The sequence below is a fragment of the Centropristis striata genome, chromosome 21 (genome assembly GCF_030273125.1).
Source record: "Centropristis striata isolate RG_2023a ecotype Rhode Island chromosome 21, C.striata_1.0, whole genome shotgun sequence".
Taxonomy (NCBI): domain Eukaryota; kingdom Metazoa; phylum Chordata; class Actinopteri; order Perciformes; family Serranidae; genus Centropristis; species Centropristis striata.
In genome coordinates this window covers 13,559,767-13,582,102 of record NC_081537.1, presented here as the reverse complement: position 1 = coordinate 13,582,102, position 22,336 = coordinate 13,559,767, and the positions used below count along the sequence as shown (strand labels likewise).

General features: G+C 39.2%; 1 protein-coding gene across 1 annotated transcript in view; it reads left to right on the top strand.

Annotated features, from left to right (window-relative positions):
* Positions 1–3,309: 3,309 nt before the first annotated feature.
* ngfrb (nerve growth factor receptor b) overlaps positions 3,310–22,336 on the top strand; it is a 32,797-nt gene continuing 13,770 nt past the window's right edge. Inside the window, exons 1-3 of the mRNA XM_059325277.1 lie at positions 3,310–3,636; positions 10,955–11,096; positions 18,014–18,370. Coding sequence (XP_059181260.1) covers positions 3,589–3,636; positions 10,955–11,096; positions 18,014–18,370 — 547 coding nt within the window. The 5' untranslated portion in view covers positions 3,310–3,588. The remainder of the gene's footprint in view (positions 3,637–10,954; positions 11,097–18,013; positions 18,371–22,336) is intronic.

Genomic DNA, 22,336 nt, shown 5'->3' with positions numbered 1-22,336 from the left:
ATCATGATGTCTTTAACATGCTGTTCATGCCCCGTGTAAAACCAAAAGTCAACGCTCAGTTGAAACTCAACTTAAGACATGTAAGTAATGTAGGATAACTTACATGTGCAACTTAAGTTACAGAGGAAACAAATCTATTTTAACCGAAATCATGATCTTTTCATTAAACCGACCAAGTCATTTTGTTACCTAAACTAGGTTTAGGTAACAAAATCAACTATCACCGTTTCACAATGTTAACCTTGTGTTTAAAACTGAAAACATTATGTGGAACAAACAAGCTATATACTGTCGTCATGTGGGTTGGAAGATTTGTTGCAATTTTCCTATGTTGAAGATGGACACACACGTGTGCAGATAATATTATAAAATGTAAACATGGGACATACGCAAGAATGGAAAGCTTAGAGCGAGACAGATGTAGTCATACACACACACACACACACACACACACACACACACACACATACACACACAAACACAATTTTCCGCAGGACCGACTGCCTGGAACTGAATCCTTTTCTCGGAACCTGAGATGGGACAGTGAACGTCTCGTGGACCACCCATCCTCTGTCCACTCACTGGTGACAGATGGTCAATGTGTGTGTGTGTGTGTGTGGATCTGTGTCACTGTATGAGTGTGTCTTTGTCTCTTGTTTGTGTCCATACAGATTGACGCATTTAAAAATATTTATTATTCTTCCAGCAAACACATTTGTTCCAAAAATGAAGTGAACCTCCAGATTTATTCATAGTTGGGTGTTTGATTTCTCTCTACCTTTTTGTCTTAAATTTAAAGGTAACGGCGCATTAAAAGGCAGCATGTTTAAAGAGTGATTACATATGGAATAATTAGATTAGATTATTAGATTAATCTATTGTAGCCCAAATACTCTAAACTGACTTTTCCTTCTATGTCCGTCTGTTTCTCTCTCATTCATTATTTATCCACCCACAGCAGCCCAGCTTCCTCTCTCTCTCTCCTCATGTCCCCCACTGCCCTCAGTCCTTAAATGGCCTTCATAAATCACTGTCTCATTAGGATAATACATACAAGGCGGAGGCATCATTCTTTCATCTTAAAACCAGAGAAAAATAAACATCTGTATGTTTGGGAAACAGGTTTTTCTGTCTATAATACTCGCCAAAATAAAACTTTGATTTACAACTAGTTTAATCATCATTACATAATATTAATGTTAATATGTTTCAAATATTGACATTTTAACAAAGGTTTTGGTCCAAATACCAATAAAATGGAGTAATGTGCAGTAAATCACAACTTCTACCTTTATTATAAGTAGTTTTACTATGATTTTCTGACAAAAAATATACTCAGCTGCTCCTCACTGTGCTCCGGCTGCTGAAAAGTTACCAAGATAAAAAGTGGACTATGTTTTAAAAGCAAAAAACAATAAAACGCCATAATGGGGCATATTATTATCATTCGCTGCAGGGAAAGTCAGTTTGGAAACACTGTGAAACACAATCACTCATAAACCTCACAAACAACTTTGTCAATCGTTAAAATGAGCACATCGAGCAGGGCGGCATGTATGGTCATGATCTGAACCCGAATAGAACATGACGTGTTCGCTGGTTTATATCAGGCCAACGTTTTGGCCTCAGGTGTGTTGGCGTCATCCAACAGTAGATTGCCTCTTCTTATGCATAAAGGCAGCAGTGTTTCTGATATCATGTGAAACCACATTTAAGAAAAAAGCCCTGTAATAATATTATGTTTTTAACAAACTGTGGAGTGAAAGGACAACCTCACATTGATTTAAAAGGCACATGTTACTTTATTTCAGGTTTCTACTAGAACACATTTTAATGCTTTAATGTTCAAAAATCACATTATTTTTCTCATACTGTCTGCCTGAATTTACCTGTATTCACCCTCTGTCTGAAACGCTCAGTGATAGCATCTGTCTCTTTAAGCCTGCCTTGAAAAGAAAGCCCACTTTGCTTTGATTGGTCAGTGTTTCCGCACCATCATTGCAGCCAGAGAATGACTACAACAGCGCTGTAGCAGCCATGGATGTATATAAAAAAAAAACTGGACACAGCATTGGAGGCAGGGCCCTGTTCATTCCTATGAAAGTTGATCAGCAGTGCACAAAACGTTCGACTCCCGTGTCTAAAATGAACCAGATCTTCTAATTCTTTGGGCCCACAGAGCTGGCATACTAGCATTTCCTTTAACGCCGACCCACCCCAAATAACTCTGGATTCAGCTAAAAGGGAATGTCAGAGATTCTAGGACATAACGACTTAAATAAAGGCTATTTAAGTGTTTGTACTTACTTAAATCATCTGCAGATTTACAGATTTCTCTTTCACACACATGTAGGTTAATGGGAAAAAAGTCTCTTTGGGTCTCATGGCATCACATGATGGACCAGGAAGATGTAATTACACAGTTTGGCCATTATGTCAAATTTGCTTCAAAGCCCGGTGCCGTTCTTGTTCCTGTAACGACACTGCAGATGCACTTTCTATGAATAAATAGTATGGATGCGACCTTCCATCATTGTGGAAGTTAAAAGCCACAGTTCCTGAATTATGGCTGTGTATTTTTCTGAGAAATGAGTGTTTTGACACTTTCACTGTATTTTTACAGCACCAACACCTGCTTTATAATCGCAGCAGAAATGAAACTTTAACTATTTATAATATGAGGAAGGATGCATTCTGCTGCAAACATCAGTAGATGCACACCTGTGTGGATCTCAGATTTCTGTGTCAAAGGAGCATTCACACAGTCAAACCTGAGAAATGTGTTGATGTAGCTGCTGTCTTCACTAAACAAGGTCAGTTTAACGCTTCAGGCTGCACGCTGACAGCAATCAGCTGCAACCCTCTCAGCTGTAAAAGCTGTTTAGGGGAGTGAAAGTTGGAGGACAAAAAGCACTTTTGTTTGTTTGTTGTCATTTTTTATGTGGCCTTTTTCAGGCTCAGTCAGACATGCAGCAAAGGGCTCTGAGCCAGATTCAAACACTGGCCCACTGCGCTGCAAGGACCACCCCTAGAGAAAAAAGTACTTTTAATCCATTATATTGTTATCTTGCAGCAATTCAGTTGGCACAATGCAGTCTGCTAAACGGAAGATTTACACTAGACTTAATTTGTCAGGTGATAAACATTTTGTTTGCTGGATTGCCAACTCAGCAAGAACAGCAAGAACGTGTGTGTGTTTGTTTGTGTGTGTGTGTGTGTGTGTGTGTGTGTGCAGTGGGCGTGGAGAGGGAGATGGCTCCTTCCCTGAAGCCGTTGAGCTGAGCGCGTCTGTCATATGAGCCCAGTAGCAGAGCGCAGCAGAGCCGAACATCCAATGGGTCAATCTCAGCGTGTTTCCTCCCTGACTGGACTCTGTGTGCAGCCGCAGCTTCTGGACTGACCGGTTCCTCCCCCACCGAGATACACACTTTGACAGCGAAGAGTTACCTGGAGACTTTTTCTTTTTTCTTTTTCTTTAACTGCAAAGAAGCGCAGCGATGACAGCCGAGTTGATTTCGCTCCGGAGTGACTGAGACCCGCATCTCGCTGCGCCGCATCCGATCTGACTGATCTGACCCTTCTGAGAGGATGCAGAGGAGCTACAGGATGAAATTCATAGCAGTGTTACTCGGAGTGGTGAGTAGCGTCTTACAACGTGTGCGTTTGTTAAATGTCTCTGCGTAACACCTGCGCAACCACACAGCCCTGTAAGTTATCAAGTGGCGAGTTTATGAGGAACACTGTGGTGGAAAGTAACTACGTACATGTACTCAAGTACTGTAGGCTGCTTCTACAGGTTTAAGGTGTTTGAACTTTATATGCATATTTAGTTTTCATGTCACTTTATACTTCCACTACATCTCAGAGGGAAATATTGTACTTTTTACTCCACTCTTGTCCAACAGCTTTAGTTACTTAAGATTTTTGCACACACAAAAAACATAAACAGTTTATAAAATATTATGTTTTGTTATATGTATGAGTACAGCTAAAATAAGTCCATTGATAAATTATTTGGTGACTATTTTGATTGAAGAAAATATCATGGTTTACTGCTTTATTTTTTAAATATTTTTAATACATATAATAATAATAATTTTGAGGTTTGGACTGTTGGTTGGACAAAACAAACATTGTGAAAATGTCACTATTTTATTAAGACTTTTTACAAACCATACAATCAGTTGAATTGAAAATTATCAGCAGATCAACTCACAATAAAAAATAATTAGGTCAAAATTAGCTTAACCAGTAAAATCCTGCTTTTACATTAATACATGAGTTATAATAATCTAATTATATCATATTAGTATAGCAGTCACATGGGTCGTTTTCCAACATTTACTTTATATACTTTAAGCCCATTTTTCCTTATAATTAAACATATGTAAACATTAAATACTTTAATTTATTGTTGAGTATTTTTACAGTGTGGTATTAGTACTTTCACTTACATGAAGGCTTTAAATACTTCCTCCACCACTGGAGAAACTTAACTCCAACCACAGATTTTCCTCACTCTCAGTCTTCATCACATTTGGCGTTACAGGCTTTTCCCTGCATCAAAGTGAGATTTTACTTTATGACAGTTTAAATTTCACAAGTTTGATCTCTACTCTTTAAAACGTCCTTAGTAGATCTTTTAAGTATGTAAACTGTAGGAGTCCGTGTCCTTGCACCTGTCCCAGGCTGACAGTGTAAAGCACAGCGGATGTATGCAGCAGCCATTCAGGTTGATACTCTATAGCTCCAGTTGCTGGGTCTGTAGTTCCACCCGTCTCAGTTACATGTGGCCCTGCAGACAACAACAATGTCACAGTGGCCTCTGTGCAGGAGCTCACCAATAAACCTGTTAACTGATGAAGCGGATTCACTGTAATTTTTCCTCCATTAGCAGAAATCAACAACACAAATCTTGAGAGGATACATTAAAACTCCGGGGAGTCGCATCTTATCATCTCCCTGATTTATATCTATCTCCCCGGAGGCCACGCTGGCCCAGGAAGTAAATATATCTTCGAGTGTCTTCTATCTGGTCAGTGAGGGCTGCACAGCTTGTCAAGGTCCTGGTTAAGGAACAGGCTGCATCACTGATACATGACAGCTGCTTCCACTGATGGGTATGCATCCTCTGCTGGCTCAGCGCATGCAATATTGATACAGCCCTGACCATCCCCCCCTCTACTCCTCCTCCTTTCACCTCACACTCACGTCCCTCTCTTCTTCTTCTTCTTCTTCCTCTCTCTGTCTGACTCTTCCTTTCACTTCATGAGAGATGATGATTCAGCGTTGTTTGGGAAGGCATTAGATGTAATGTCATTGTCAATGGTGTTCCCGCAACAGCTGGTGATCCATGTCGGAGTTAGAGCTGCACAAGTAAGCGAAGTGTTATCGAAATCGCAAGATTAGACTAACCAACATGGTCTCACAGAAATCCGTGAAATAGCCACGGATTTCGCTTAACTCAAAATCCGTGGAATAGCCACGGAATCGCTCAAATTTCCGTGAAACTGACACGGATTTCGCTACAATGCAAGTTAATGACAGTCATATCCCGTGGCTATTCCAACATACAAAGTGATTATGTACATTCACTGAGTGAAGATTTAGAAAATAAAACATATATTTCTCGCTAGAAATGTGATCAAAATCCATTTTTATGCAGAAACTAAGTCAAAATATAGATTTTTCACTAAAAATGAGAGAACTGTTCGCCATGTTTTTTGTTCTGACCACTGGGACCTTGAAAGTCACGTGACTTGGAACAAACCAACAGCCACGGGATATGACATTTTGAGTTAAGCGAAATCCATGGCTATTTCACGGGTTTCTGTGAGACCAGGTTGGGACTAACGCAATAACCACGAGGACGATTTGTTAAGGGCAACATGTCAACATGTCAAGATGCCATTGTGAATAAAGTATTGTGGTGCTGTAGAAATGTCCTGGTCTACAAATTGTAGTCTGCAGACTTAAGAAGAAATCTTTGTTTGGTAGAAATCCTCTCAAAAAAAAGTGACACAAATGATCATTCCCTCTGTTATCATAGGGCTGGGTGATATGGCTAAAAATGTCTATCCTGATATTGGTAATTTCATGCCTCCATTACAATATATATCGCCTGCTTTCTTGTAATTCAATAGATAAATACTCAATGTGAAATAACCACAAGGTAAAGCCCACATTTGTATACTTTTGTGAACTAAATACTTGACAATACTTTAGTTGAGTTTATTTCATTTAATTAAGAACTTCAGTTCAAACTCCTCATTGAACTGAGTGGTAATGTAAAGTCTGATTATGACTTCAAGTTCAAATGATACTCCCTAAAAATATTTCCTCAGATTTTCTGAGGAATTTGAGTTACTATGTGCTTCTAGCAAGTGGCTATCTCGGGCTGAAAATTGAAGCCAATGTGGAAATGTCAAGAGCAGCAGTTCCTCGACTGACCACTTGAGACTGGCTCCAAAAGTGAGTCAGCTCCCATAGAGCCCCATGTTAAAAGGCTCAACTTAACAGCATAAATAATCATGTTTACAGCATGGCACAAAAATAGTTTTAGTTTCTAAAGCTAAATTCCCAATTCATGACTCCAGAAACCTTTGGGAAAAATCACAGGGACTATTTCCATATTTTATACAGCTTGTATTTTTTACACCCGTTAATTGTGGAATATGATTTCTTCACAAGGCAATTCTACTGAACAATGATATTATATGTCAATGATACGACAAATCATCATATTGAATTATCGTCCAGTCCTATAATAACTGGAATCATATTGCAATTGCAATATCACTCACAATAAGATATTGTTTCAAGTTGTGCAGCCATAGTCTGGATTTAAATTAGGCCCAGCTCATTTGAAGGCTGGTATAAAGGAACTCTAATGGCCTAACAAGCGCTGACAGCTGAGGTACAGAGGTTAAGTGCCTCCAACTGAAAATTGACTGCAGCATTAGTAGAATTGGTTGCTCTGAAGTTACGTGTCCAGATGCTTATGCTTTGTGTGTGCTTGTTGATGTGAGTGTGCGATCAACTTGCTTTGGCTTCAGGGAGATCGGCTGACAAAAAGTTGAACCCTCCATCTAAGAACCAATTACAGGAAACGTGCAAGTCGAGCTCCAACTTGCTAAGTGCATCCTTTTCTTTCATTCCACAAGCTATTTGCTCAAATCACATTACCCTCTAATTCAACTGTATGCACAACTTAGCAGTCATTAGTGGTGCACTTTAATCTGAGTTTTTCGGTATTTGAGACGCTCTGGTGTTGCACCCACACCCGGAGCTAGAACAAGCACCATGAGTCGAAGCTGGAGTCATTTCAAAAGTGTCAGTCAGACATTTTGGAGCAGGTTTGTTCACATGGGAGGCTGTTTGTACCAAACGTATGCGTGCCGATGGGCGTGTACAGTATAGAAGGGGGCAGTTCAGGGGAAGCGTGTGTGATGACAGATTCGATTCATCTCTGAATGAATGCTTGTTGCGTAAGCCGTGTGTGAGGTAGAGAAATGTGCTGGGGTGAAATAAAGAGAGTCAGGTCAGTGGAGTTCTGAAGACAGATATATTAAATGTTTTTAATTCTGCACTCTAAGCGTCACATCTTAACTGTCAACTTCTCAAGAAAAATATATTCAGGGAAAACGTTTTTGTCCGACTAGAATTGCTACAATACTATTGAAGTTAAAAGAAACTACCTTGTGATTCAATACCTAAGGACAAGTTTGTTGAGTAACAGAATACAAGTGATGAGGTAAAATGAGAAACTGTTTAAATTGGCGGTATTCTGAATACAGTTACTGTCCTTCAAAAAAAAAAAATAGATCACTTGTTCCACAAGGTTTGACATTTTCATCTCCACCAAAGGAAGTTATGTTATGTTTGGTTTGGTTTGTTCGTTTGTGCGTCAGCAGGCTTTTACAGAAAAACCACCAGCCCAATTTTCATGATACTTAATGAAAGGGAAAGAGGAAGAAACTGTTTAATTTCGGAGCAGATTCAAATCACAGGGCAGATACGCTAATTATTTTTTGCTTTGATAAACATTGCAAGACAAAGCACAGCCTTGATGGAGGTCTGCGCTATCTGAGTGCCCTTTTATTTGCTTTAAAAATCTTATGAGACACACATTGTGCAAGTGCAACAATTTGTGCACTTGCACCTGCCACATGACACTGTCAGAAATAAGTTTTTGGCATGGAAACATAAGACACAAACAAAGGAGCTCAACAAGTATTCCAAAGTATTAAGATTGCATCACTTGATTTGAATATTCCAATGAAATATGTTAGAAATGACCTTTGAGTATCTGTATTAATCCATCCGTAGTGGAGTATATTTCAAAAGTAACCCTTCCAGCACTGCCTAAGGAGTAAATCTCAAGTGTCAGTGAGCCAATAAGCATGCAGTGTGCTTGTGACAAGATTAAATAATGCCTGTGATAGGCTGTCCACTGTAATGCTACACACCATGCATAAAAAAAAACACAGTGACACACAGAGGCAGGGCTCAGGTGTGTATGAGAATAGTATTGTGAGAGGCTTGACTGCAGTGTTCGTTGTATACGTGTGAAGGAGCTGAAAAATATGAAAAATAAGATTTGTTCTGTAATGCTGTAATTTCTCTTTTCGTCTTAGCTTATTAATCTTTTTAAATAAAATTGGTATCAGAAAAAGCATATTTCAGAAAAATGTCAAAATCAAGATGCTGTTACCAGTTTTTAAAGATTTTTAACGATAATCAGTGCTACAAAAGATCATAAACAACACAAGATAATTAATTTATTAAATTGAAATAAAAACATAAAAAAACAAAGACTAGAGTCTCTAAAAGGCAGTGTCAGTGTTTTTTTTTTTCATCACAACTCTAACTATTGTAAAAACAGAAAAGTTTCATGCAATACTTGGATTTTATCAGGAATATCTCACGGGACATTTCAAGTCAAAAGTTTTCCTACAAAGTCCAAAGATACTCGACAACGTGGTTAAGTGAATACCAGAGACTTGAAGGTGAATGGGCCATGACATCATCAAGGGCGAGAGGGAGACATGTGTGTGCACACAGACGCACACATTATCTGCCAGCTGACTCAGAAGTGCCTGAGGGGACACTTGATGTTTTTTAGAGCTCCTCTCTCTTGTCGGCAGCATTCCACACACACCTGAACCCTGACGCCTGACGATTTATGTCGAGTGCACCTCCTTTACACTAACTGAACCTCTCAATACACACACATGCTCAAACTGTGTTAATAGGTGTGTGACTGAGTTTTACTAACATTCAGCAGGTACGAAATGTGTCCTGGAAGAACATTAAAATCAGACTCCCGTTAGGAAACTTCTTTAAAATCCCACATCGGCTACTTTTGATGAAATATGAGATCAAATAAAGTTCAAGACATAGCTTTATTTTGCCCTCTTATCTGCAGCTTGTCTGTCAACCAGTGAGATTAGCACTGCCCTACAGATGATAACCTCGTAAATAAAAACAATCCCTCCTCATGTATCTGGACAGAATCGAAGACAGAGCTCAATCAGAGGGCAATCCCTGCTTTTATCAAGTGTGCTTTGGAGATTGAGGTGTGCCGAAGATAAAAAAAAAAAAGAACTATTGTGGGAAAGGAAAGCTTTCGTATCATATAAGGCAAAAGGTCGCATACACACAGACTCCTGGAAACATTGCGTATGGCCCTGCAAGCAAGCAGGCAGGCATACAAGCATGTTGTTGTGTTGCAAATGTAGAGGCACGCACAAACATCTTTCACCTGTCAACAGCTAAGATAAAGCACTCAACAGGTTACTGTTTGAAGAATGCAGTGACGCTAAAATCCAGCATTAACTGGTCTGCGATTTTGCATACTTTGATTTTATGACTGGATCTGTGACTTTAGGTGTGACTGGTACTTTTTAATTTCCTCTTTTGTTTGTGCTGTGTTTGGGACGTTTCTGGGCGTGGGGCTGGGGGGTGGGGTGGTGGGGGGGGGTTTGCTCTCATGCTAATTGAGCCAGGGAGGAAGGGGCAAATTTGAATGTTGTGGTTATAAACAGTAAGCGACAAAATCTGCATTGTATTCCTTGAAAGAAAGTCTTACATACATGTAGGTTCAGTGATTTCCAAACGTTATGCTTTGTGACCTTTTAAAAAGAAGAAGTGACCTTACATTACAGATCCCATGTATCTATGACTTGTAAGCTGTCCAAAGAATGATTTTTATCATTGATTGTCATTTCAATACTTGTAGAAGCTCAGTAAGTTAAAGCTCTTAAGTGTTTCACAAGAACACAGAAAACTGAGTAAGAACTTTGAACAAAGGACAGTTTGTATAGCTGGAATCTGCATTTCCTATCCCATTAATCTTCTCACACCCACTTAACATTTATCTTGCAGCATGTTGCACACAGTCCTGACGCCTATGCTGGGAACTGCTGGTTAAGCGGTTCCAAAATAAATCTTAGGGGATCTCTGATAATTAAAGACAAAGTCTGTCTTTCTTTTGTTTGTTCTTGGGAAATGCTGGATGTTTTTATCTCTTTAGGTCCTCTGGAAATGATTCTGGTTGCTCACATTGCGCAACACTAGGCATTGCTTTAATTAACCCATTGAAGCCTGGAAAGCGGATACGTCGTTTTGTAGTATTTGTATAAGCTCTCAAATACTTTTAGAATTTCATTTCTATCTGCTACAGAGGCTGAAAAATCTATTATTTAGTAGAAGCGTTGACACTTCTGTTGAATTTCCAGAAAAACTTCAGGTTTTAGGGGCTTATTTTGAAATCGCCCAGAGGTTTTACAGGCGTTTCAGGCCTCAATGGGTTAAGACAATAAATTAAGCTCTTTGTAGACATTAGAGTGAAGTAATTTGAGTGTTAATGTATTGTTAGTCCTTTATAGATGCTGCTGAGTGACAATGTACCTTCGCTTGTCCCACTTTTAATGATCTCTCTGGTGATTGGCAGGTTGGGGCTCTGGCCAATAAGGAGGAGTGCTTATCGGGCCAGTTCACAACCAGCGGAGAATGCTGCGAGCAGTGCCCGCCCGGTGAGGGTGTCGTCAAATCATGTGGAGCCACACAGACTGTCTGTGCCCCCTGCCTTGACAGTGAGTAACACAAAACACAGCTGTCAAACACACACTGAAGGAGCTGTGTTGGTAGTGACACCCACATACATACATCATGTCACATATCAAACGCTGGCAGTGATTTAGCATTTCATCTGACACATAAACATTAAATTGCTGCCACTAGTACATTCTTCTACAAGTTATGTCGTCGTCATAAAAAGCATCTGCAGAAGGCACATGGATCAAACAGCAGTTTTTAAGTAGGATTGTAAATTACAGCAATGTTTCTGGAAAGAATGAATTAGGACCCAAAATTGTACTGCTGGCTGACAACACAGTTAATAAATCTGGATATGACGATGATGGCGTCTTTATTTTTTTGGCAGAACTACAGTTTATCTGGTTTAATCCAAGGCCGCAACCTGGCGGAAGAAAACTGATGATATCTTGATTTAGTATAACATCAATAGTTAAGTTGAATTAGTTGTAGTTGGCATTTTATTGACCCCATTCTTGTACAGAACTGAATGTTAAAAGAAGTAACTCAGACAAATTCTGGAAAATAAACACATAAATAAAGACTAGCCAGTGACTCAGTGAGGCTGTACCTAAATGCTAATATCAATATGCTAACATGCTCACAGTGACGATGCTAATACTGATGTTTAGTAGGTAGGTATCACGTTTAGCATGGTCCTATTCTCTAAACACTAAACACTAGAGAGAGTATTGCTGAAGATGATAGGACTTATGATGATGATGATGATTAGTTCTACAGCAGTTTGGTCAGAAAATAAAATTTTAACATATTTGACCCATATCATTCTACCGCCCACCATATAAACATTTTTTGGCTGGCAAGCACTTCTATTCTCGAAACTACTGAGAATCCCCCTTATTGTCAATATACATTCTCTGAATGCTGTAGGTCTCTAGTTTATGGTTGTAAAGTTCCATGAGGCTGTGATTATCCTAGAGGTCGCAGCAGGTCATTTTATAGAGTGAGGTCAAGTTTCAAAAAATGCTCTCACTGCAATGAAATGGCTTCTGTGGGGACTAGTCTCAGCTTTCCAGTGATACCCAATTTATGTTTAGGGACCCCAGTATACAGATGTTTTCAAATAAAATAGGTTAAATAACACATTTGTACTGCATAAGAAAAACTGCATGTCTTTTTGCCGCAAACTGTATGAGATTAGCATAAAGTGGGAATGTCTGTAAGGAGAAGACTCATTTACATCCAGATATATTGACGTCAGAGGTCAAGGGACAACTTAGAAAATGGGCATGTCAGTTTTTCCTTCGCTAAAATTTTGCCTAACTTTGGAGATTTATTTAGCCACCTTTCTGTCGAGATATTATGACGTGGTTGGTACCAATGGATTCCTTAAGTCTTCTTGTTTCATATGATACCTGTATCTCCACTTAGCCAGCTATAGCCTCTGAGAGAGAAAACATCCAGTGGGTCACTGGATTGTTACATTTTGACCTGATGATAGTGTGAGATGAAAACTGTGTGTGCTGGTGGAGCTTGACGGAAAGTCAGAGGATCACCACAGTCATTAAGATTCATGCTCTGGGGGGGCAGGGATATCTGTACCGAATTTCATTTTAATCCATCTCAGCTTTGTGGAGATATACAGTTTGGACTGACTGACTGACTTGCCTGGAGGCTAAAAATAGACCACAGTTTTTTTGGACATGATGGACCTCAACATCAGTTTGCATAAAATATGCAGATAGTAAACCAAATGTAAATCCTCAGAGTTTTTCAACTGCACGTCAGGAAATATACTCAATGCCAGACCTAACTGTGTTCCAGCATTACTGCCCTTTTTATGGCCCTGACCATGTAGGGAGAGAAGCTGTGCTGGACTGTAAGACTTCATGAGGACAGTGATATTGAGAGGATACAAGAGTCGGATCAGCTCCAAATGTTGTTGCAGTGGAAGATATTTGAAGCATCAGACAAGTTATGTCACGCTGATTAAGATTGGTAGAAGTAAAGATTCAGTCTTGTAAGCATGACTGGTGATGGGGCAAGCTCAAAAGGATATTTAAGGATAACATCTCTGCAAGAGGTACATTTCTGCTTAGTGTAGGAAAAACAAATCAACATTTAAGCCTGTTTTTTCTATTACGTGAAGTCAAAGGTCAGCTTGAGCCTGCAGAGGCCAGGGTTGGTCCACCGCCAGTTTCTACACTGTTCCCAGAGTTTTTCCTGTTATGAATTCCATGCATCCAGGCTAGAAAGTGGTTGTAAACCTCCTTTGGTCAGTGAAGGATGGCAAACCCTGAGCTGAGGAGCCCCACAGTCAGAAAATGATTCAGAGTTAAGGTCATGAGAGAAGTCACAAAGAATGTGGACATGGAGAAAATGATTTATTTATACTTATGTGGGCTCTCTTGGAACGATTTATGTTTTTGAAAGAAACACGTGTGATCAAAAGTTACATCTTTATGATATATTGCTGCCTTGTATAGAAACATAAACCAATGACTGCTTACAAAAAAGTTCTATTTGTATAAAAACTATATTTTACACTCAATATGATTTTAATTAATGACATTAGCCGTGTCTCTGAAGTTGCTGCTTTCTGTTGCACAACATGAAGTGCTCTCAGGGCGACAACTTTCACTCTCACAGTGCTCATCCTGCTCAGACAGGAACAAACACAGACAATGACAGGCTCTCGAAACTGTCGTGAGGCCAGACAGGCTCTGCACTGCCTGATGGAAAAAGAGAAATGCAAAGCAGATAGCTCCCCATCAGATAACATCACAGTGATATTTTAAGAACACACCAAACATATTGATTACATCAGTAATGCAGCCTGATAGAGCTGAAGAGTGCTTGTGCAGAAGCATTATAACAACAACAAGTCAATCAGTCAGATACTAAGTCTCCTATCTGGCAATGGACCATTCACTAAGACCAACCAAAACAGTTTTGTTTTTTTCAAACATTGTTTATCTTTCAAGCTAGGTGAAATGGTTTCTTTTTTTGGCTTCTAATAAGTTATTTATTACAAAGAGTATTTAATTGTTCAAAAGATTAGATAGGACTTTCTTTGTCCTGCAGTGGGGAAATCGGGAGGTCATCGGTCAAATCGGTCATCACAGAAGCTTAAGATACAGTTACACAGCTATAAAAGATATAAATGGCTGCTATTTTGCATTATTGTTTATACTGCACTTAAGGTTTTTTCGAGAGGGTTATTTTGTATTGCACAGATAAGTGATTTGAGAGAGCTGCAAGATAGAGAGAGAGCTTACTGCCTACAGTAATAACCTAACCCAGCAGTTATTCTGCTAAAACTAAATTAATTGTGGAGTTACAGGTTACATTAAATGAAAAAGAAGAATAGAACTTCACAACTAGCAGCTAACCCATCACGTTAGCTGCTACGTCTTTCTCTGTTGGATTTGGGGACATTTATTCTCAAACATAGCCTGGCAACGTTTTAAGAGTTGCACCAGTTGAAATAATTCTCTGTAGATGTCCTTACAACAGAAAATCTGCACAGTATTAGTATCAAACTAGTGCCAATGTTTCATTTAGTGCGGACTTTGAATGCTAACTTAAGCGAGAACTTAGGCCTAAATGTAGGTGGGGCAACGGGCTACATAACAGTGTTATGTCAAACGGAGTTAATCCTCACCTGTAAAGCCTTTTCTCCTATGTTGCTAAAAGTCAAAATATACTTTAAGTTTGAAGATAGAAGCATGAAGCACTAATAACCTCTGGTTTTTGTCACAGTAGGCCCTATGTAAGCTAAGCAGCTATTGGAAGATAACATTTTACCTGAAAATTGCAGCTTCACTCTTTAATCATGTATGTACTCAACATGTGAATATTAAATGTGGTTGTACTGTAATTTTAATAAAGATTAACTGGAAACATTAAAAAGTCAGCTGAGTTTTCAACCAACTGGAGTTTCGGAGGCAAGCTAGCTGATAAAATTGGCTGGAAACAGTCATAAGCTTGGAATAAAAAAGCTATAAAGCCACCGAAGCATTGTTTGACAGGTTTGAGTCTTAAATCTGCTGTTAACATCGTAAACTGTTATTATTAAATTACCGAACGGTTAGAAACAAAGGCTGTTTTAGCTCATCTGTCATGGAAATGTGTCTTTTCATTTTTTACTGTAATTAACTTTGGTGTTAACAAAACCACAATGTGACAGAAAGTACTTAATTTTTATGTCTAACATTCTATGTCAATTTTCTTTTGACATCAACTCAAACCCACCACATGTCTTTACACGTGTTGTTGCAGGCATGTCGCCCACACTTGATAGCATCTTATGTGCACAAGCATCCATTTATAAGAAACAGGCTGTGGTTTTCCAGACACCGTTCAGGCTTCTTTTAGTACAGATAGTTAACAGCGGCCTGGCTGATGTGCTAAAAAGGACGGGCAGCTGAAACACACGGAGGAGTTTGGATGAATGAACAGATGGGTGGAGATGAAACAGAGCAAGTCCAGCTGGAATGGAGACCACTTCTCAGCCAGCAGCTAATGGTTCAAACACACACAAACACAACTAGGAAAACACACATTTAACCACACAGTAACACAAAACTCCCACACATTCACCCGACACACACACACAGACACACAAATCACGCTGCGCAGTAGCCGGAGCGGATAAAGTCGAGAGTCCTTTTATGGGTGTTGAAAAGAAAGGATTGAATGTTAGAGTAGAGGTGAAAGTCCTGTTATGATCCGATGTGCTGAGCCAGGAAAGACCGTCTGTACCCCCGTCCTCCCTCCGCCCCCCCCATCACCTCCCCCCCACCATGCTGCAGGCTAGCGTTATTAATGTATTGACTTGCATTATTGATGCATGGCATTATGATAATGGCTCTGAGAGCACTCGTGGGAGGGGAGAGGGGGTGAGGGGAGTCTGAGTGTGTACGTCTGCTTGAAGAGAGGGACGGTGATGCAGGAGATAATGGGTCGAGGGGGAGGGGGTGACTGTGTATGACTGGACTGGACGAGAGTTTGTCCACCTTGTTAAAGACACAATTAAACAAAAATGTAAAGGATGCGGCCAGTTTCTGACATCTCAAATAACACAGCCTTGGCTTTCTTGTCCTCTTTTGTCTCAGCTTCTATCTGTCCTCATCTCTGTTTTAATCTCTGCATCATCAGAGCGTTCACCGTGGTTGGTGGGCTCGTGACGCAGACCCAAAACTTGATATGCTATGAGGCACAACCTCCCCCGCTGTCTCCTACCACACACAGCTCCCCAAATTCTCTGGAACCAGCCTCTTAAATGTGAATATATCCTTGTCAACTATGACAATAAGTTGAAAATGTTTAGATTTTGGACTGCTGGTCAGACAAAAACAAGCAATATGAAGACATCTTCCCCAATTTTCTGACAATTTATTGACAAAACAGTTACACATGAAACAATAATAAAAAATTGTATTTGCACTACCACTATTTATGTTCAGGTGAAGGAGACAGGACAAGAGAGGCAGGATCTGGTGCACGGAGTTATAGTAAGACCTTTTAATGAGGTGCTTAAAGCATGTCTTTATCAGCGCTGTTGAGTTTAGTTTACATGAGTGACATTTAAATTAGTATTGCAACTTACTATTAAAGCCACTGTCAATGTATCTGCTGACTGATGCCTCAATTCCAAATTCCAAAGATTTTACAGTTCGAACTATAGAATATTTGGCAATGTCTGATAATAAATCATCATAGTTACAGAGGATTTTTTTGTAGGTCATCTAAGCCAGCAATTAGTCGACTTATTTTTTTAGATCTCCTTCACCTTAATCAACTCTAAATAAATAGAAAGTGTTGAATAGAATACACACGTCAACAGTTAAAACATAATTCATGGTAGAGATTTTTAGGTCATACTTTCACAGTCTATTCCCACACCTCCCTATCACTCAATACACACACACACACACACACACACACACACACACACACACACACACACACACACACACACACACACACAAACTGCTCTTACAAATAGGTCTCTTGCATAATTTAGTGTGTTTCCCAGTTCTCTATCCAGCCGAAATACAATTCCATAAAACATGCAATATTGATTGCGTCCTCTGCAGATATATCTGTCAGGTATAAAAAGCCTTTATGAAACATGTGTGATGCATGTATCTTCATTATCTAAATCTTTAAAAAAGATGTTGCTGCTTATACATATTGCAAAAAATATATTTTCCTGTCCAAAGAGACCTCGGTGCAGTTACATATCCATCAGACGAGATGACCCTAAAACTGAATTCCTATGTTAGTGTGACTTTGGAAAACGAAATCTAAATTTGAGAAATTCCCAAGTTGAGAAATGACATGGTTTACGATGCACTTTCTGACACATAAAATGCACAACAAATCTACCAATACACTGCACACATTACTGTTTAATACAAGGTTTTCCTATCCATTCAATGGCCCCTTGCTGTTTCCTGACATTTCACTTTCATTAGGTTTAGAAAAACTGAAAAAGGGACACAGTTTTGTACGGTTGAGGCTACAAGACAACTCTAGGTTTGGACTGAAGTTCCTGGTAAGACGTTTAAAAACATTCTTTAAAGGTAAAACAGCTGCACATGCCAAAAACGAAGTAGCTGCGAAAAGACGTATTTAAGTTGGTTACGAAAAAACGCGACGCACTGAAGTTAAAATCACATAATTCAAATACCATTGTTTACTTTTGGTTTTCACACTGGGACAAGAATCCCGAAGATGCTATGATCCCAGTTTGCAGAACATCTAAAATGAACCAGACTTGTCATATTCAAAAGTCAAATTGAAAAGGAAAAAAAAAATTCTCAGTGGACCTAAGCATGTCAGAATATTGTGCATATACTGTAAATGCTTTTAAAAGGATGTACAAAACAGAAGTCAGGCTTCTGGCAGATATTAAGTTCTATGTCTGTTTTCTTCCCTCTCCTTTCAGGTGAAACCTTCTCAGAAAACTTCAGTCACACAGAGAAATGTCAGGCCTGCACTGTATGCGCAGGTCTACTCCGCATGAAGGCGCCCTGCACGGACTCCAACGACGCCACCTGTGTGTGCAACTACAGCTTCTACATGAACGAACTCTCACAGAGGTGTGAACCCTGCACCAAGTGTCCTGAGGGCCAGGGCATGCTGCTCAGCTGTGAGTTCGACCATGACACTGTGTGTGAGGAGTGCACCGGGGACACCTACTCGGACCAGGAAAGTTCTCGGGAGCCCTGCATCCCCTGCACCACCTGTGACGAGGGAGAGGAGTTACAGCCCTGCACCTCTTTGACTGATACCGTTTGTCAAGGTAAGACAAAAAGTGAAGCAGAAAGCAAAAGTTTGACATTTAGGGAAATAAGTTATTTTCTGTCTTGCAAAGACTTTAAGATGCAAATGAGAAGATTGATAACACAAACAAACAAAATATGTTAGATGGTAGATAAGAAGCTGATTACTTTACTTTTAAAATGACCATTTGTATGTCAGTTACTCTGTGTTACTGTGAAAGAAAACTATTTTCAAACCCACTCTTGTCTTGCATGCCTTGCACGAGCACCACATCCAACAAGAGCAAAACATCAATTTACAACCTCTATTATTCAGGACTCATTTATCCAGATATGCTCAGTGCTTCCCAAACATAAAAACATAATTACTACGGTCAGATGCGCCTTGAGTCCGGACAAGTAATGCACCTCTGCAAACATGTGACGGTAGCGCCGTTTGTTTGCATGTTTGAAATATTAAGGTTTGAGTGCAAATTCATGTGTGTGGCAAGTCCTGAGCAGTACTCTGTGACTAAAAAAATAAATGGGACTCTCATACTGCACAAGTTGTGCTTAAGTTGAGAGTATGAGAGTTTTGGATACTTCTTTCACCATGTTTTCTTAAGGAATCCAAATAGCTATCCTTTTAGAGTATGTAATGCATGCACAAGGCTTCTTCCTTAACAGCAGCCCGGGTTCAGTTATTTGCCCTTTGCTGCTTGTTGTTGGCCCCTTTCTCTTCCCCCTTTTTCTATCTTAATCTATCCCAAAAAATCGAATTAAATAATTCAAGCTAACATAGGGTGAGTAATTTACATTTAAATGGTCATTTTAAGGGTGAAGTGTTCCTTTAAATATCTTCACGTCTTTTACACTTTGGTCAAACTGGCCCTTTAATAAAAGGCCATTAAGTTCAAAGTGTTCAACACTTACAACACTAAACTTCCCCACAGAGAAGAATAAAGCATTCATGGGAAAGTTTCACTCTGAGTTCCAGTAGGAGGAAAAGCGAAATTCTATAAAAAACTGATTTCTCCTTCTAACAAGACACTTAATTCACTTGTTCAGAAATTTATAATTTATATTTCAGCTATTTAGTAAACGGCTTTGGGATGACCCTATCCAAACACTGGGCAAGTTTATGATGAACTTGTGTGCAGGGCCAGGGAAGTTGAATGATGGAGTGCATGGCCCCGAGTCATGATGGACTGAATAGAATCTATGTGAGAACATATTTGCTGTCCAGCGCCGTACGGACAGTACGATGCACTGGACATTCACATTGTCATCCACATAATCAGATCATCTCAGTGCAAAACTATAGACATAGTTGGCTCATCGACCTAAATGCCACGCCAATGCTGGTCTCATTGTTTTCACGGACTCATCCTGTCCACAGATACAAAGACTACTCTCTTTCTGTGTGGAGGGTTTAGAAGGAGGTCATATCTCTGAACAGAACTCTGAATTTCTTTTATTTCATTGCACCCTGTGGGTATCACACTCCAAATCACAAATTCCTTATGACTGCAGTCACTGCTCATTCCAATGACCTGATGCCTCACAGATTAAATCAACGCTTTTGTGAAATGACAATACAAGGAGCCTGTTGATCAGCCATGCAGTCTTTTGGGGCAGTGGTTTGAAAGATGTTGTTATCACAGTGGTGAAGACAGAGAGCGTCTCAGGCTAAAGGCAGTCCTTTGTGCTGCTCCCATGATCCCGTTTGGCCTGTGAGGGCTTTCAGTTTACCCCATGGGGCTACTTGAAGCAGCTCGTAATGAGTAAAACAGACAGTGTAGATTTGTCCTTCATATATTTTTGTGACCATTTCTTCCTGTTTTGGGGATTTTTATGCTTTGCTTTGGTTTTTAAACTTGACTCACAGTGGATCATGTTCGTTATTTACAGGCTTTGTAGTCTGCTTGGCTGCTTGAGCTGTGAAGTCTACGGATTATTGGGGTGCAAAAAAAATATCAATACACCTGAGCAATATGTTTTTTGATACTGATTTTCAAAAACACAGTATCAATTTTTTTAATGAATAGTTTACATGCAAAGATTCATAGCATAGTCAAATGAAAAAAAAAGATTTTGGATGTTATGAAAACTGTGAGAAATGAAATGATGATCCTACTGTTTTGATTTTGATTGTTCATACTATGACAGTTTTCTGTAAGATTACAATAAAATCTACTCCCTTGCGTATGGTATCACAATATACTGAATCGTTACCCCTGTATCAGGATAGGTATCTTTTCAAAATCATCAGGAACCACTCTTTACAGTCGCATAAATTACATCCACCTCACAACCCTAATTTAAAAAGTTAATATGTCACTTTTAATGCTGTTTCAGCTGTTATTTTCTCAATTTCCTTCTTCTAAAACAGTGGTGATGAACACCAGGAGCAAAGTTTTCATTAAAACTAAATAAGGACAAAAATAATTGTCTAACTTACCATATGACCAATTGCTGACATCACACTACATCACTTTTAGCAAACCTAATGGAGAAAAATGAGGGCAAAACAGCATCAAAGATATGTTTTAACCAAATATTGTCAAGAAAAGAACAGGAAAACCATCAGAATCCTTCAGCATGTTTACGTGTCGTCCACTCCCGAGCCTGTTAGTAGCAAACAGGCTATCAACAGCTTTCGCCCTTTAGATAACAGACATTTGGGTGTTATTACAGACATTAGGACTAACCAGACATTTACGTACAACAGAGACTGTAGTAGTTTGGCACAGAGGCCAAAGGGGGAAATGCAACTCCTGGTAACTCCACTATTTACATGTCTTAGCTAGCGTGATAACATTAGCCACCGGTAAGATAAGATAAGATATGACTTTATTTATCCCGCAGTGGGTAAATTTAATCATCACAGCAGCTCAAGATACAGACACATAGTTATAGAGACAGAATAAAGAATATAAACAATAAGACATATTACATTTGTGCTATTTGGCATTTATTATTAATATATTATTTTTTGTGTTGTTGTGTTGTGTTTTCCTGAAAGTACTTTGCATTTTACAGATATTGCACATTGGTGAGAATATATTTTAGCATGTTAAATAGGTTAAATAAGTTGTTGCATGTAGCAGTATGGACATCAATGAAGAACTATAATTAAATTATGCACAGTATAGTATAAGTAGTATATGACATATAGGCCTAATGTGGTGGACTGTAATCAGAGACGCAAAGACGTCAATAAGAAAGTTTAACAGCTTCTTTGTGAAGATAAGACTTCTAACATTCTGCCAAGGGCGGTCATGGGGCTAAACTAGCTGTTGTCAGTAAATATATTCAAACAGTAGGCTCACTGTAAGTTAAACCACAGTGTCTCATATCTCTATACATGTTCAATACAGAAAATTAGTTGTGTGTGGGAAGCTGTTCATCGATGGAGCCGAGGAATGGAACTAATTAGTTTTGCTGTCCAGTAATACATAATGTACTCATTTAATTAATGCAACATACAAAATAATAAATCACAGTGTCTGTCCAGCGTTATATAAAAATAAAAAAAACATGAAAATGACCACAAACAGAAACGGTTATTTGATAAGCAGAAGTGGACATCCACCAAGTGGATGTATTGATGTTTTTCCTACCGCTGCTGTAAAAAACATTGTTCCATTGAGGATGAAGCTTTAATGCAGCTTGATTCAACTTGTGGTTTGAAAGAGAAGTGTGGTGGACGGAGAGATGATTCATCCAAGATCAAGATATTAGGGGCCAGAGCTCCACTACTAAAACATCCTTTAGATAACTAACACAGTATACTACATGATGAATGTGAATTTGCTGTGATTCCAGACACACAGCCCGCCGTGCATGGGCTTCATCATCATATGTTATTCCTCACTCTAACCCAATCTTGTGCTCTTTATTTCTAATGTAATCATTTTACCGAACCACTAGTGTTATCAGCACTTACAAATCTGTTGTGCTGCCAGACGTCCATATCCATTAGTGTTGTGGAGTCAGGCGACACA